Source organism: Mastacembelus armatus, chromosome 10, assembly GCF_900324485.2.
Source record: "Mastacembelus armatus chromosome 10, fMasArm1.2, whole genome shotgun sequence".
Taxonomy (NCBI): Eukaryota; Metazoa; Chordata; class Actinopteri; order Synbranchiformes; family Mastacembelidae; genus Mastacembelus; species Mastacembelus armatus.
In genome coordinates this window covers 6,852,307-6,867,904 of record NC_046642.1, presented here as the reverse complement: position 1 = coordinate 6,867,904, position 15,598 = coordinate 6,852,307, and the positions used below count along the sequence as shown (strand labels likewise).

Here is a 15,598-nt window from a genome sequence, read left to right as displayed (position 1 = left end):
GCTACTAACTTCCTAGACAACAGCCAATCAGATGCATTTCAGTTCGACCTATCACGTCCATCTCACCTCCTTCACTAAACAACCAAGACATCTCTGCACACAGACAGTGTCACAATGATTGTGTTATGGGTTACACTGCTTCTCCTCCAACAAGGATGTAAGTGCTATTTAATACTAACTAAATATTTTTACATTGAAGTATCTGCATGCAATCTAGATGTGTTGTGGTTGATGTGATTATTTCCTGCATTCAGATAATTATGATTTTGTTTTTATTCTTCTCAGACACGCTGGTTCCAGTGATCACAGTTGGACTTCATGAACCTGTGACAGTCACATGTGTTTTGCCTGATGAGGACTTTATCCGAAATTCACTCCAGTGGTACAAGCAGAGTGTTGGAGATAACCTGAAATTAATTGTGACACTGCGTAAAAATACAAACCCAACATATGAACCAGAGTTTTCTGGCTCAAGATTTGAAGTAAAACAATCAAAGAATATTAGTAGTCTGACCATTGTGAGGACGATTCAGGAAGATGAGGGAATGTATCACTGTGCACTTACAGACTGGAGCAAGACTGACTGGAGTGGAACATATTTGTCACTAAAAGGTAATTATGTGTTTTTGCAGTATTCTGGAATAAATTAAAATACATTAATTTTAAGAATTATTGATTCCTAAAACAACTCACTGTCACAAAGCATTTTGTGAAAAAAATAATTATTTATTATAACCTAAAATATCCCATTTTAATTTTTAGGTTTATTGTTTGGAAATTTAATCCTGGATTTAACTGAACTTTTGGAACTCTTAACTGATGTAATTTTTCCACTTTAGATCTAAAATTTTCAACTATTTTCTATCACACAGGAAACACTCAGAGGACGTCAAACTATTCAGTTGTTCAGTCGACAGTATCTGATCCAGTCCGTCCAGGAGACTCAGTGACTCTGCAGTGTTCAGTCCTCTCTGACTCTGAGAGCGACACGTGTCCAAGAAATCACAGTGTGTACTGGTTCAGAGCTGGATCAGATGAATCTCATCCAAACATCATCTACACTGATGGAAATAATGAATGTGAGAAGAGATCTGACACTGTGAAGAGCTGTGTTTATCACTTCTCTAAGAACATCAGCTCCTCTGATGCTGGGACTTATTACTGTGCTGTGGCCACATGTGGACAGATATATTTTGGGAATGGAACAAAACTGGACATTGGTATGATTTTGTTTCAGTCCTGGAATATGTTAATAGGATCGTGGCTTTCAGAAGCATTAATTTATTTTATGCTTGTTTTCTAGAGCAAACAGCAAGTTCTGAATTTATTGCACTGGTGATATCAGTGATCTGTTTGGCCGTCTCTGTGACTGGAAATATTGTTTTCATCTGTTCCCGAAATTCAAGACCAGCACGTGAACAATTTAAAGGTAAGTATTGTTAAACTACTTAATATTAAATTGTTTCACTTGCAACGATCATTTAATGCACAAAGTGTAACATGACAGCAGACAGCACAAATCTCAAACTTAGCTTTTGGGTTAAACTATAAGGTACAGTCTTATTTTGTTGTTTTATATATATACGTATATATATATATATATGTATATGACCACTGTTGCCTTCACCTTCCACATCTTTTCTATTTATATATATATATATATATATATATATATAAAATTTCCCGTCTCACCCCTATGGGTGGTGTGTGTCTTCCTCAATCTCGGGTCCTCTACCAGAGGCCTGGGAGTTTAAGGGTTCTTCGCAGTATCTAGCACTGCGCTCTTCTGGACTGAGATCTCTGATGTTGTTCCTGGGATCTGTTGGAGCCACTCTCCCAGTTTGGGGGTCACAGCCCCGAGGGTGCCGATTACCACGGGGACCACTGTTGCCTTCACCTTCCACATCCTTTCTAGCTCTTCTTTAAGCCCTTGGTATTTCTCCAGCTTCTCATGTTCCTTCTTTCTGATGTTGCTGTCACTTGGGATTTCTACATCTACCACTACGGCTTTCTTCTGTTGTTTGTCCACCACTACTATGTCCGGTTGGTTAGCCATCACCTGTTTGTCGGTCTGTATCTGGAAGTCCCACAGGATCTTAGCTCGGTCATTCTCCCTCACCTTTGGAGGCGTGTCCCATTTTGACCTTGGGACCTCCAGCCCATACTCGGCACAGATGTTCCTGTACACTATGCCGGCAACTTGGTTATGGCGTTCCATGTACGCTCTGCATGCTAGCATCTTACAACCTGCTGTTATGTGCTGGATTGTCTCAGGGGCATCTTTGCACAGCCTGCACCTGGGGTCCTGCCTGGTGTGGTAGACCCCGGCCTCTATCGATCTTGTGCTCAGGGCCTGTTCTTGCGCTGCTACGATCAGTGCCTCTGTGCTGTCTTTCAGTCCAGCTTTTTCCAGCCACCGGTAGGACTTTTCGATATCAGCCACTTCTTGTATCTGTCGGTGGTACATGCCGTGCAGGGGTTTGTCCTGCCATGATGGTTCTTGCTCTTCTTCCTCTGCATCGGGCTTCTGTTGCCTGAGATATTCACTAAGTATTCCATCGCTTGGGGCCATCTTCCTGATGTACTCATGGATCTTGGTTGTTTCATCTTGGATGGTGGCTCTGACGCTCACCAGTCCCCGGCCTCCTTCCATCCTCTTAGCGTACAGTCTCAGGATGCTGGATTTGGGGTGAAGTCCTCCATGCATTGTGAAGAGCTTCCTTGTCTTGACATCAGTGGCTTCTATGTCCTCTTTTGGCCAGCTTATGGCTTATATATATATATATATATATATATATATATATATATATATATATATATATATATATATATATATATATATATATATATATATATATATATATATATATATATATATACACATATACATATACATATACATGTACATGTAATATATATATATATACATATACATATAATATATACATATTAACATGTTGCTAATATATGAACATATATTATATCTATGGTGTTTTGTTCCATGTGATCATCATTGAACTTTTTTACAATACCTTACAGTACACTATGTTAATACAAACAAGATGAGATTCAGTTCATAAACATTTTTAAATGAACACTTGTCAAATCAGAGGATCATATTAAGAACTCAAAGTACATAATGTTCCTGTTTTCATTCAGTATTAGGAATCAAAGGTTTCACTTCACAAGGAAGGCATGAAAACTCAAACTTTGTAAGTAATCAAACCAAATCACATTTGTTGTTTCCATTAACATGATTCCAGCAGCACCATATAACAATGTGACTACATCAAGTCTTTTACTTGTTGCACAGCCTGAAGATGGACATGATCTGAACTATGCTGCGTTACATTTCTCTGGAGAGAAAGCTACACGAGGAAGGAAGAAGAAAGAAATGAAGAATGAGGAAAGTGTGTATTCTCAAATTAAATGCTGAGTCTCTGAAAATGTCTGGGTTGTTTATAATACTGTCCTTTGACTGTTTGAATAAAAAATAAATGCTGTGGAAAACCTTTGCATCATCGTAAATAAAGAACAATGTAATTCATGATAAAAGCCAAAATCATAGCACACTGCTCATCCATGTTGATCCTTTCACTATCCTTATTTATGCTTTTTGCTTTTCTTTGATACTACTTACAGTACTACAACTGGCTTTATTAAAAAATAAAATACACACAGTTTCTGTTGTTTGATAAACCTTTAATAAAGCTATTAATGGCTATAAAGTTTTTGTTACACATCTTTCATTACATAAATAGATTAGCTACATTTGTACTGTATTGAATTTGAACTCTAACCATGATATAAAGAAATTATGAAAATTAAGATTTCAAATGCTTTATCAATGTCAAATATTCATTTTGATGGTTAAAGCAGTAAAAACGAGGGGGCATCCTCATGTACCAGTCCCAATATGTGCCACACATCTCTGCTGAGACCGAACTAAACAAAGCACAAATGCATATTTTTAAAAAAAACCTATGCAAGACAAAAGTACAAGCAGGCATATTACTATTATTTGGATTTTAGCCAAAGATAATATTAAGGTCTGAGACAGTCCAACTAAGTCAAAAACTTCCACAGTTACAGCCTTATTGTCAGGGATTTTCTCAGGTGCAGGACCCCAATGCAGGCCTTGAGCTGCTGCAGGTGCCCGAACAGTTTTGCATTAAAAAGGATTGAGTGGTGAACAAAAACATAACCAGAGATGAACAGGGTAGGTAGATTAAAATAGGGGCTGAGGCTAAGAGTGTACTCACAGTAAGCATGGTGCCCTCCTACTATGTCCAATCAGGATTGCCTACCCTCCCTAGTCCCCTGCTGGCTTGCACTCACACTGCATTTAAAATGATCTAAGCCAAAGCAAAATGACACCACCATGATACAGCTAAAATGAAGCTGGCATAGCACATAGCGTGCAGGCATGGTATGGAGCATTCACACTAGTCAAATGAACTGGACTTCTTGGGTTTGTATAACAACAGGAAGGCAATGAGTTACACACAGAAAATGAGCGTTTATGACAAGGCCAAGGCAGGAAGAAGAAGAAGAAGAAGAAGTACTTTATTAATCCCCAAGGGGAAATTCAGTTGTTACAGCAGTTATTAAATTTGAGATTATTTAAATTATATTGATTAATAGTAATTCATAAAGTAATTAATAAAGTAATAAAGTAATTAACTATCTATTTGGAGGGGGGTTTGTGTGTGTGTGTGTGTGTGTGCGTACATGCATGTGTGTGTGTGCGTTATTGTCTATATTGAGGAATTATGGCTTATGGCTGTGGACACAAAAGACTTCCTGAATCTTTCAGTCTTGGCTTTAGGGGGAATTAGTCTGTGGCTGAATGAACTTCCCATTCGCCACAGTTCCTCATGAAGTGGGTGGGCAGGATTGTCCAATATGGAGTTTATTTTGTCCACCATCCTCATCTCTGCCACAGCCTCCAGACTGTCCAGTTCCAGTCCAATTAGGAACAATCAGGGAGACCACAAAAAGTAAGGACTACAGAATAAGTGTTTTGTACCTGAGGTCATTCAGGACGAGGGGGGGTACGACACTAAAGAAGACACTTGCTACATATTTATAACTTAGCCTTATATTATCTTCTACATTGAAACATATGCTAGAACTACTTTGGGAAAAAAATGTGGTTGGTGTGAATAAGGGGACAAATAACCTAAACTGTATTGAAAGTTTAGAGTAAAAGTGGCTGTGGCAAAACTTGTGTATACTCAGGTTTTGTAGATTCCCACAAAATTAATTTTACAGTATGTTGTGTGTTTTAGTGGCCCTTTCCTGATTAATGTGTTATGCAGGCCATGGTTTGTGGCACAACATTAAAAATTGACCCTCTACGGTAGAGGGTCAATTTTTCAAATGAAAAGATATATGGAAAAGAAAAATAACAACAGAAAAGAAGTGCATTATCATTTAGGAGTTTTATTGCAGGTTTGGTATCTCTTGTGATTATGTAGATACTTAAAAAGAAATCAGCATATGTACCTACCCAGCAGTTCCTTTCAGTGAATTACCTTAACATGTCATTGACACAGGCTACATGAGTGAGAAAAGTAGTACAGATTTAGAAATACATACAATACATATATAGTACATATACACATAGGCATATACACATTTAGGAATTTTTTTTCAGAGTTCACTTTGATAAAAACTTCACAAGGAAACAAATATTATTATGTGAGCCTTACTGCATCAATGTACTGCCAGAGACCTAACTTACATTTAGTTCTTCTCTGTAATGATTCATTTTTATTATATTTAAAAAAATACTTATTGACATAAATGTGGAACGGTTGGTGCAGCTTAACCATGACATTTCCCTCACATGTGCAGACAAGAAGTCACAGTTTTGAGACTGTTAATCCAGCCCACCAACTCTGACGTCAGTGTAGATACTCTCTTCCTCTGATCGTTTTGCATCTTTTCTCTCTGCTTTGCTAGTTTTCCTGAAGTTTGGTGCAGAATAGACCAGTGACTCCTCATCTGTCTGAGGGAATATTATATTATGAGACAACAGATCTTAATATTTACACGTACAGACATGAAAACATGCTGAACATTTTTTCAAATTTTTTTTACACACTTTACCTGCTTACTTTCCTGATTACCAGTGACTGTTGCATTTGTTTGCAGCACAACCACATCTGTATTATAAAACAGAAACACACATTGAAACAGTCACGTCAAATACAATTTAACTGATTGATGTGATGAGTGACTTCTTACCGTTGCTACAACCACAGGATTTTTTCTTGAGTTTCTCGATTGAATAAAGGAGAAAGGCTATAACAATCAGACTTATAGCCAGAGCAGCACATAACAGAAAGAGAATTGTATTGTCCTTCTGCAAATGCGAGCTGCATGTGTTTACTGCTGACACAGCATGAAAAGGAGCAAATAATAAAAGTTAATAATCGTGCTATTAAAAGTGATTTATCATTTTTTGTTGTTGATGAGATGTTACTGTACATTATGAGCAAACACTTGACCCTAATCATCAAGCCCACAAATATGCTAACTGAACCACTATAATGAAATATGATAGTTACCGTCAGTATTGAGTTTTGATCTGTTTCCAAATAATTTCTCTCCACATGTGGCTGCAGAACAGTAATAAGTATCTGAGCTGATGTTTTTGAAGGTGCTGCAGACACATTTCTTTGTAAAGTATCTCTCAGGGTTCTTTCCTAATCCAGCAGAGCTGTTTTCCTGAGTGCAATTCAAATTTATTTGAGATTGATGAGCTCCAGCTTTATAACAGCACAGTGAGTTTTCTTCTAGACATGTTTTGTTCTCAGAGTCAGAGAAGACTGAACACTGCAGAGTCACTGAGTCTCCTGAATGGACTGGATCAGTCGGAGAGACTGTAGTGATATCTGGTTCTGGTCGTGGGAAATGAAAGAAAAAAATGATAGATTATGACATAAATCTAATTTTTAAATAAATTGTCTAAACATGTCAACTGTATAGAAGAAAGTAAGGAGACTAAGCTGCACGAATGGGCAGTTTATAAGAAATCAACAAAATATTTTCTTTTTTATTTACCTTTAACTCTCAGCTCTGTTCCTTTCAAAAATATGAAGGTTTGTTGTTGAGTTTTCAAACAGTAGTAAACTCCAGTATCACTTAGCTCTGCTTTTGTAATATGCAGAACAAATATTCGAGGCTCTTCACTGGCTGTAATGCGAGAATCAGTGTCAATGTCAAAAGTTTTTCCTAAGATTTTAGGAAAGTTTCCAGAAACAAGCCTGATCCAAAACAAGGTTCCGGAAGATTCACGGGGACATGTCAGGTTCACATCATCTCCAACATGAATAGTCTTTGTCTCAAAGTTCTGATCATCTGTGCATCCTGTAAACACATTAGACAGAACAATGAAAAATCTTATTGTGCCTCTCTTTTATTACTGTAAAAGACAATAAGTGAAATAAATACAGAACTGTAAATCTGACCTTTCTGCATATACTTACGTCCTACTCTGAGCATCAGCAGCATATAAAATATAATCAACATTTTCTGGTTATTCCATTAGAGACTGCTGTAATTTAGTATGCCTCATAGAAATGATTCGCTTTTTGCCAGTCGCCTTTCATTATGTAATCATAATGAGTGGGAGGAAACAATTTTAGAGCAACATGATTGGCCCCTCATTACGTTGGTGTTTCACTGTATTATGTCAGTGGAAATAATATCAGGCATCTTTCCTACCTAAACCCATGAAACAACAACAGCAAGTTTTTGTTTCATGTTTCATGGTGGGTTTCACTAACTGACACAACTGATCACTTTACAAATCCTTTTTTATGTCATTTGATCCTTATGTGAACTAATACTACAACAGCACATTATTTTCTTTGTCTCTAAGTAAAAAACAAAAATAAAACAAAAAAACAGCATGTTTCTGTTCCTTGTCCCTTTAACATATTCCTGTCATTTATTATGGCACTAAGACATTTAGTTGTAAGATTTCCCCAAAGACCTAAAACCCCTTAACTTTGCATTATCCTTGTGATCAGAACAGAAATGGAATCAAAGTTATTCTCCAAGCAGCAGGTACAAGATAATCAATAAGGTCTGGTCTCAACATAGAAACATAACAGTATGCTCTTGACACAGTGCAGGACAAGCAGTATTTTGTCTGTGCTAGACATACAGTGTCTGTTTTAATGTTTGTCGCCTGTGGTTGTTTTGATCAAGATGTTCATGGAAAAAGATTTTAATTTCAGTCAGGGAGCTCTCTCTATATATACAGTGGTACTTTAGAGAGTACTCAAGGTTCAGTGATTTCAAGTGGTATTGTCTTATACTGTAGTGAAATGATGTGATATGATTAAGGGTATTGATATGATATGATTACTACATACTGCGACTGCAGTATGCTGTATTTATGTGGCTGCAGTGCTACCTTGTACTGTAAAGCAGACTAAAATATTGTGGGGGTCAGAACTGAAATTAACTAAATCTGAAAACTGAATTGTTTTTATACAGAACATGTGTTAGGCTGTAGTATCTTTTAGTATCTGTAAAACCTTTATTGTGCTCACTCAAAACTTTGTTAAATCTCATGTAGGCTGTGGTGAAGCTGTGAATGGAGAGCTGACATATTAACCTGACATTTACTGTAAGCTCAGACTTGTTAATGAACCGTTTCCTTGCAGATATAGAGTAATATAAGCAGTGATGTGTCACAGTATCCACTTTGATTTTAGCTCTATTTTTGGTCTTAACAAACCAGTGAGAAAAACAGCACTTAAATGTGCAGCTTCATTTGCTATCAATGTGTTTCATCCATCTTTGTCTTAACAACACAGAAAGACAAAGGAACCAGCTCATCAACACCAGCGCCTGCCAACTGCGCTTGTCAATCCCTGCAAGGAAACACTTGAGCTCAGCAGAGATTGTGACGAAAGGTTGCTAGACCATCCTACTGCAAACTTGCAACAATCATAGACGGGGGTGAGGCAGCAGCAAAGTACTGCTTTATCACAGGGTCTCAAAGAAACTTTCTCACCCACTAGACATTCAGACTAAACTGACCTACATTTTTTATTTGTGAAGGATCAATCAACTAAATTAATAAATTACACTTGATGAAATTTGAACCAACACATTATGAATACTAAAGATTTCAAAGGAAAAAAATATGTTTTAATAAAAAATAAGGTTTTGCTTTGCAGTAAAATAACACTATACCAAATAATTTACATATAAAACTTGAAAAGGTCAAATCTGCAGCCACTTAGAGTGACATTCTTAGAGTGACATGTCACGGTTTGTGGCCATCACCAGGTAAACTGACTGTTGACCACAATGCAAATAAAGTTCTTTTAAATACTAAAAGTGTACAGACAATCAAATGCAATTAGAGACAATGCAGTGTCCATAAAAAGAGGTGAACACAGGAAGAGCAGAAACTGTACAATGTGATTTAAAACAAAAACCCTGCAGTAAATACTTTGATGTACTTTGTGTCCTACTTTGTACTTTCACACATAAACACATAAACATGCATTCAGTCACCACTGACAAACAAATGATGCACGGAAACTTCAGCACTGTTGTGGTCGAGCTTTCAAACTGAGGTGTGAATATAAAGGAGCTTTTCTTCTCTGTCACTATGTTTTAATCTCAGACCACTGGACTCACACTGATGTTCTGTCTTTTTAAAACAGCAACTAAAATGCAGCTTTGGTATTTTATTTTATAATTATTATCAGTATCATCACAAAGACTCACAGGGGAAGTTTAAAGGAGCAGGACACACACACACACACACACACACACACACACACACACACACACACACACACTTATATGCATAGCCATCTTTGTCAGGACACTCATAGACATAATGCTTTCCCTAGACCCTAACACTAACCTAAACCTAATTCTAACCCTAACCCTAAAACCAAGTCCTAACCCCTTAAACAGGAGTCTGAAAAAAGTGAGGATCAGGAAAGTGTCCTCATTTTAATAGAAACATGCTAAAAATGGTACTCACAAAGATAGCTATACAAGTGCACACACACACGTCCAGGTTTGATGCTTTTCATTGGTCGTTGCTGAGAGAGGGGGCGGTGCTCATCATTCATTTGTCCCACCCTGGTGTTTTTGGCAAAAGCAGCATTTTAACTGTGATCAGACGTTTGTTGGTTTATTGAGAAACAGGTTCAATAGATTTGCTAAAGTGTTTTCCAGTGTGCTTCACTGATGGCAGCCTGTTCAATTTACTGTTTAATTAATGATCCACTACATTAAAATGAAACAAACAAAAAAAGAAAAACACAAATTAAAATGAAAGATTGTGCATTGAATGCTAAATATATATTATTTGTACTTTAAATAAGCACATCAACAAGTAAGAAAAACTAATTAGCTTATTTCAGCGTGTTCAACTAAAATGATCCTGGTGACGCCTCATGTAGCTCTCCCCTCACTACACATGCTGTTGAAGCTCATAGTCAGGTCTGTTCTGAGTAAACAGCTTCAGTGGTTGGCTCCTTTTTTGGAGGAGAAATGTTGCAGCGCAGCTTTGTCTAAAGTGAAGCTGCTGCCTGTGGCTTTACTTGATCTCATGACAGATGCAGAATGTCTTTTCAAAGTGCTGTGAAACCAGATTGATTGAAGGCTTATTTAAGTAGGTGTCCCTTAAAATTGTTAACATTGTATATTTAAAAAAAATCTAAGTGTGTTTACAACATATTGTATGTATAATGCACCCTATGTGTTTTCATTCTGCACATGAAGTTGAGCTGTGTGTCTTTCTGTTTAACTTCTGTCTAACAAGTGAAGACACACACGTGGCATTTTAATAAGGATGGTCCACTGATATTATTTGTTATCATCTGCGCTTCTCTTGTTACAAAAATCAAACCTGATTCACCTGAGCAGCTGAATCTAGCAGGCTCATCAATAAAACATCTAAAACGCATTGTTCTTCTTTTGTGAATCTTAATATGTAAGGACAGTGAACTCTGCAGCACTGTAGAGTGAAAAGAGCGAAGAACATGCCCCACCACAGTGTGTGTAGTAAGTGCAGATTACCACAGGTAAAACCACCACTCTCTGTAGATAGAGCGTGTGCAGCACTCCACCGGTCTGTACAGAGGGTCTGTAAATTCTGTAAACAAATAAACAAACACACAAAGACAATATTACTACCTAGCTGGGGAATGTACCATTAGTTGTGTCATCATCATTAAAAACAGTATCAGACCAGCATCAGATCCTCATGAGAAAGGTCAAGTCCCTACAGTCAGTGTATAAACCAGTTTCAGTTCTCTCAAATGAAATGAGTAATACAGGTTCACACACGGACAATACTGTTTCCCAGCTACATCAGTAGTTACATCATTAGTGAAGAAAGAATAGTGAAAGAATAGACTACAGACTCTGATCTGACATGTTTGAGCCTTGATTTAAAACAATTTATTGTCACGTGTATGGTCAAATACAAAGAAACAGATAAACTACAATTACCACACTGCAGTAATTATGAAGAAGCAGGAACACACAAGCATCAATTCAATTTAGCATAACAGATTTACATGGCATTTATATAAGATGTTAATCTTAAAGAGACAGGAAATATTTCTCAGTCCTCCAATTCTTTCAAGCAGAATCTTTCAAAAAGCATGAGAAACGTTTTTGAAGGCTTTAACACAAAAATGCAGTGTTTCAGACAAAAATATTAGCTCCAGTTAGCATATCAGTTTTTCAGATTCCTTAATCGATCACAGAGGTTTGGATATCAGTGTAAACTGTCTCTCTCTGTGCTGATTGTGCTCCTTTTCTCTCTGCTACGCCAGTTTTCTTCTTGGAGAAGGTTGGTGCAGAATAAGCGAGTGAGTCCTGATCTGTCTGAGGAACCATTGTAGAAAAATGTTATGAGACAGCAGACATTAGTTCTTCAATATGAAAAGAGAAAATATTCTGGTAATTTGTTCATATATAGTTTTCTCAATATTACCTGATGTCTTTGCTGATATCCACTAGATGCTGTGGCCTCTGTTTGTATCATAAAGTAAAAACATGTTAGTTAAAAGACATAAGTAGTTAATTTACATAAAACAGTAATGTACACCCTGTGAAGTTACTTTGGTCAGAAACACTGTGAATAATTGATGTATGAGAAAGTTCTATTACCACCACAGCGATTACAAGTTTTCTTCTTGATGGTGTGAATCAGAAAGACAATAACAGCCAGACTTATTGCCAAAGTAGCACATAACAGGAACAGAACTGTGTTGGCCTTCTGCAAATCCCAGACATTTTCTGAAACAATATAAAAAACTGATTATTGTGATAAATATTACAAACCACCAGGAATAAAAGATTTGAATTCTACCAGATTCTTCATTAAACACACAAATGCTATTTTTACAGTTATATGTTATATGTTCTGTGGTTACCGTCAATGTCCAGTTTTGTTCCATTCCCAAAATATATCTGTCCACATGTGGCCACAGCACAGTAATAAGTCCCAGCATCAGAGGAGCTGATGTTCTTAGAGAAGTTGTAGACACATTTCTGTAGAGAGTGAACCTCTGGACTCCTCTCACACTGATCACCACTGTTTCCATGAGCGTAAATGACACTGGGATGAGAATCATCTGATCCAGCTCTGAACCAGTACACACTGTGATTTGCTGGACACATTTTAACCTCAGAGTCAGAGAGGACTGAACACTGCAGAGTCACCGAGTCTCCTGGACGGACTGGATCAGACGGAGTGATGTGAAGAGCAGAAGTGATTTCTGGTTTTGGTCCTGGGAAAATACAAAGACAAAAGTCTGTATTTACTTTAAGGAAAAGAATAATGAAATAAGAATTTGGATACTGATCGGTGTTGATATATATATAAACTTTCCTCTAAACTATAGAAATGTGCTATTTTTATATCAAATTTAACATTAAAGCTGTTGTTATAAATGTTTTTTGACAGATGTATGTGAAACATGTGTTTGCCATAATTTATTTACCTTTGAATCTCAGAAATGTTCCGTTTAAAAATTTCATGTCAAGTAGGTCGACTTTTATACAGTAGTAAACTCCAGCATCACTTGGCTTTATTTCATTAATATGCAGAAAAAAGCTTCCAGGCCCTTGTTTTGTTGTAATGTGAGGAGTCGTGGTAACTCCATCATAATTAAAGGAAAATGTTCCTCCCAAGAATTCAGGAAAGTTTCCAGAAACAAGCCTGATCCAATAAAACATTGCATCATAATCAGATGTCTGGCGGGTACATGTCAAAGTCACCTCATCTCCAACTTCCACAGTCTTTGTCACAAAGCTCAGATCACCTGTGCATCCTAAAATCAAAATAAACAGAGCAGTGATTAGAGAGACAGATCCATATAAGTCCTGTGCTCAACTGATGCATGAAGTTGACAATACACTTAAAATACATGTGGGAAACCAAACAGACTGTAGACACTTACGCTTCACTCTGAGCAACAGCAGTAAATGGAAAATGATCAGCATTTTCCTGTTAATCCCCTTAAAGCAGTAGTTCATTTAGACCATATTATAAGCTGGTTTGCCTTAATGTAATGTTCTAAAGTGGGAGGGAACAATGTTAGAACAAATGTGATTGGCTTCTCATCATGTTAGCATTTTTGACCCTGTACTACCACACAGCGGAAATAATATCAACCATCTTTCCACCTTAAACAGATGAAACAGCACCAACAGCAAGTTTTTCTTTCACGTTTCATGGTTGTTGGTTCTTAGTGGTTCTTGTATTTGTCCCTGTCCAACATGATTCACTGTCACTGTTTATCCTTTGGTGTAGTCCATTAAACCAATCGTAAATATATATATATATTAAAACAAAACTAACAAAAAAAACATCTTACCAAACCAATCTTTATGATGATTTCAAATACTCAGTACCATTTAACACCATTTTACACTATACTTTTTACACTAAGAAAAATAATTTTTTACACTATGACATTTTCTTCTCAGATCTGTGTGGGTGTGTAGAAACTGCACTTGACTGGTATATTACTCATCCTTCTGTTGGTTGTGTTGCACCAGTTTGAGCAGGAGAACATACATCTACACTGTATCATTTGTAATACAACATGGAGTTTGATGACACCATGTCATTGTCTTCACAACTTTCAGGTGACTAAAGTCTGATCACCCATCGGTAGTTGAAAACACCCATGTAGGTTTGCAGGGTCTTAAATTGAATGTCAACCGTTTTATCATATTGAAAGTACAGTGGTTCCTACACTGCCACAGAACATTAGGACTGGATGTTAGGGTGTATTTACACTAGGTGTAGTTGCCTCACACCTTGACCAAGCACAATTTCTTCCCCTCCCCACTTCCCCGCTGGCCTACACTTATACTGCACTTGAAATGGTCTAGGCCAGAATGCAACTCTGGCACCATGATGAAGCTGAAGACAGGTGCTCTGGCATAGCACATAATACTGGCATTTTGTCCAGAGTTCCAGGACCACTTCTTCAAGTGGGCCAGGGCATGGTTCAGCGTACTGTGCCTCAGTACAGCATGGAGCTCCCACACTGGTCAAACAAACCAGACTTCAGTGGTCAAATGGGCACAGTATGGACCACCTAGCGTGAGTACATCCCAAACGACACATTCTCAGTCCAAACTGGACTTCATTAACACTAATCTCTAAACTACCATATAAAACAATTTCATTTAATGAGTGTGAAATTTATTTATCTAATCAACCACTCTACTGCTGTTACATTAACACTAAAAAATAAAATGATACACTACCTGGCTATTCTGTTTGTGGTTGCAACCACCACTGCTGAAGAAGTCAGATAACAATAATAATATAAGGTTACAATACAAATGTTCATTTTATAAAGAGTATTGAGGCCTATAATTAAGAATGTTTTCTATGTAATATATTGTATCTCTAAATACAATATAAATACTGCAAACCAAAATTTAAAATCCTACATGACTGTTACCAGTTGGTAATATAGGTAGTATGGGTAGTAGCAGAACACAACTGTCACAGTTTCTGTTTCAGCTGGCAGGTCTCTGCTGGTGTGATGGAGGGAACTCATGAAGATGCAAGGAAACCACGAATAAAATAAACCAGCTAAAACCTAAAGGCCTTGTGGTCGGGCAGCATCAGAGACCATGCCAACAATGCATAAAGATGAAGTTTTATCTGGCAGTAAAATAGTAACGGTGCAAGGGTATTGAATATAAAGAAATCTGTGGCTATTCCATGTCAACAACACTGACAGGAACAGATGATAACATTATAAAGTCCAGTATGAACAGCCTGAAAGGTTAAAAAATAGGACTTTGTCATTTGTCAAACTGACATTTTGTTTGTGGCTATTATGCAAAATGTGATTTAAAACAAAAGCCCTGCAGTAAATACTTTGATGTACTTTGTGTCCTGCTTTGTACTTTCACACATAAACACATAAACATGCATTCAGTCACCACTGACAAACAAATGATGCACGGAAACTTCAGCACTGTTGTGGTCGAGCTTTCAAACTGAGGTGTGAATATAAAGGAGCTTTTCTTCTCTGTCACTATGTTTTAATCTCAGACCACTGGA

General features: G+C 37.2%; 3 protein-coding genes across 3 annotated transcripts; 1 reads left to right on the top strand and 2 right to left on the bottom strand.

The window, feature by feature from the left end:
• The first annotated feature begins 260 nt into the window (after positions 1–260).
• Positions 261–5,879, top strand: LOC113144734 (uncharacterized). Its single transcript, XM_026330960.1, has 3 exons — positions 261–612; positions 873–1,220; positions 5,860–5,879. The coding sequence occupies exons 1-3, from the start codon at positions 261–263 to the stop codon at positions 5,877–5,879; spliced, it is 720 nt and encodes a 239-aa protein (XP_026186745.1).
• Positions 5,491–7,590, bottom strand: LOC113144082 (uncharacterized). The gene is made up of 6 exons (XM_026329789.1): positions 7,497–7,590; positions 7,072–7,377; positions 6,576–6,908; positions 6,253–6,396; positions 6,115–6,170; positions 5,491–6,013 (listed from the first exon to the last, which is right to left on the bottom strand). The coding sequence occupies exons 1-6, from the start codon at positions 7,537–7,539 to the stop codon at positions 5,885–5,887; spliced, it is 1,011 nt and encodes a 336-aa protein (XP_026185574.1). The 5' UTR covers positions 7,540–7,590; the 3' UTR covers positions 5,491–5,884.
• A 3,834-nt stretch (positions 7,591–11,424) lies between these two features.
• On the bottom strand, positions 11,425–13,539 carry LOC113144077 (signal-regulatory protein beta-2-like). Its single transcript, XM_026329784.1, has 6 exons — positions 13,467–13,539; positions 13,008–13,337; positions 12,438–12,794; positions 12,172–12,300; positions 11,996–12,033; positions 11,425–11,886 (listed from the first exon to the last, which is right to left on the bottom strand). Exons 1-6 carry the CDS (start codon positions 13,507–13,509, stop codon positions 11,752–11,754), a joined length of 1,032 nt encoding a protein of 343 aa, XP_026185569.1. The 5' UTR covers positions 13,510–13,539; the 3' UTR covers positions 11,425–11,751.
• Positions 13,540–15,598: the final 2,059 nt, after the last annotated feature.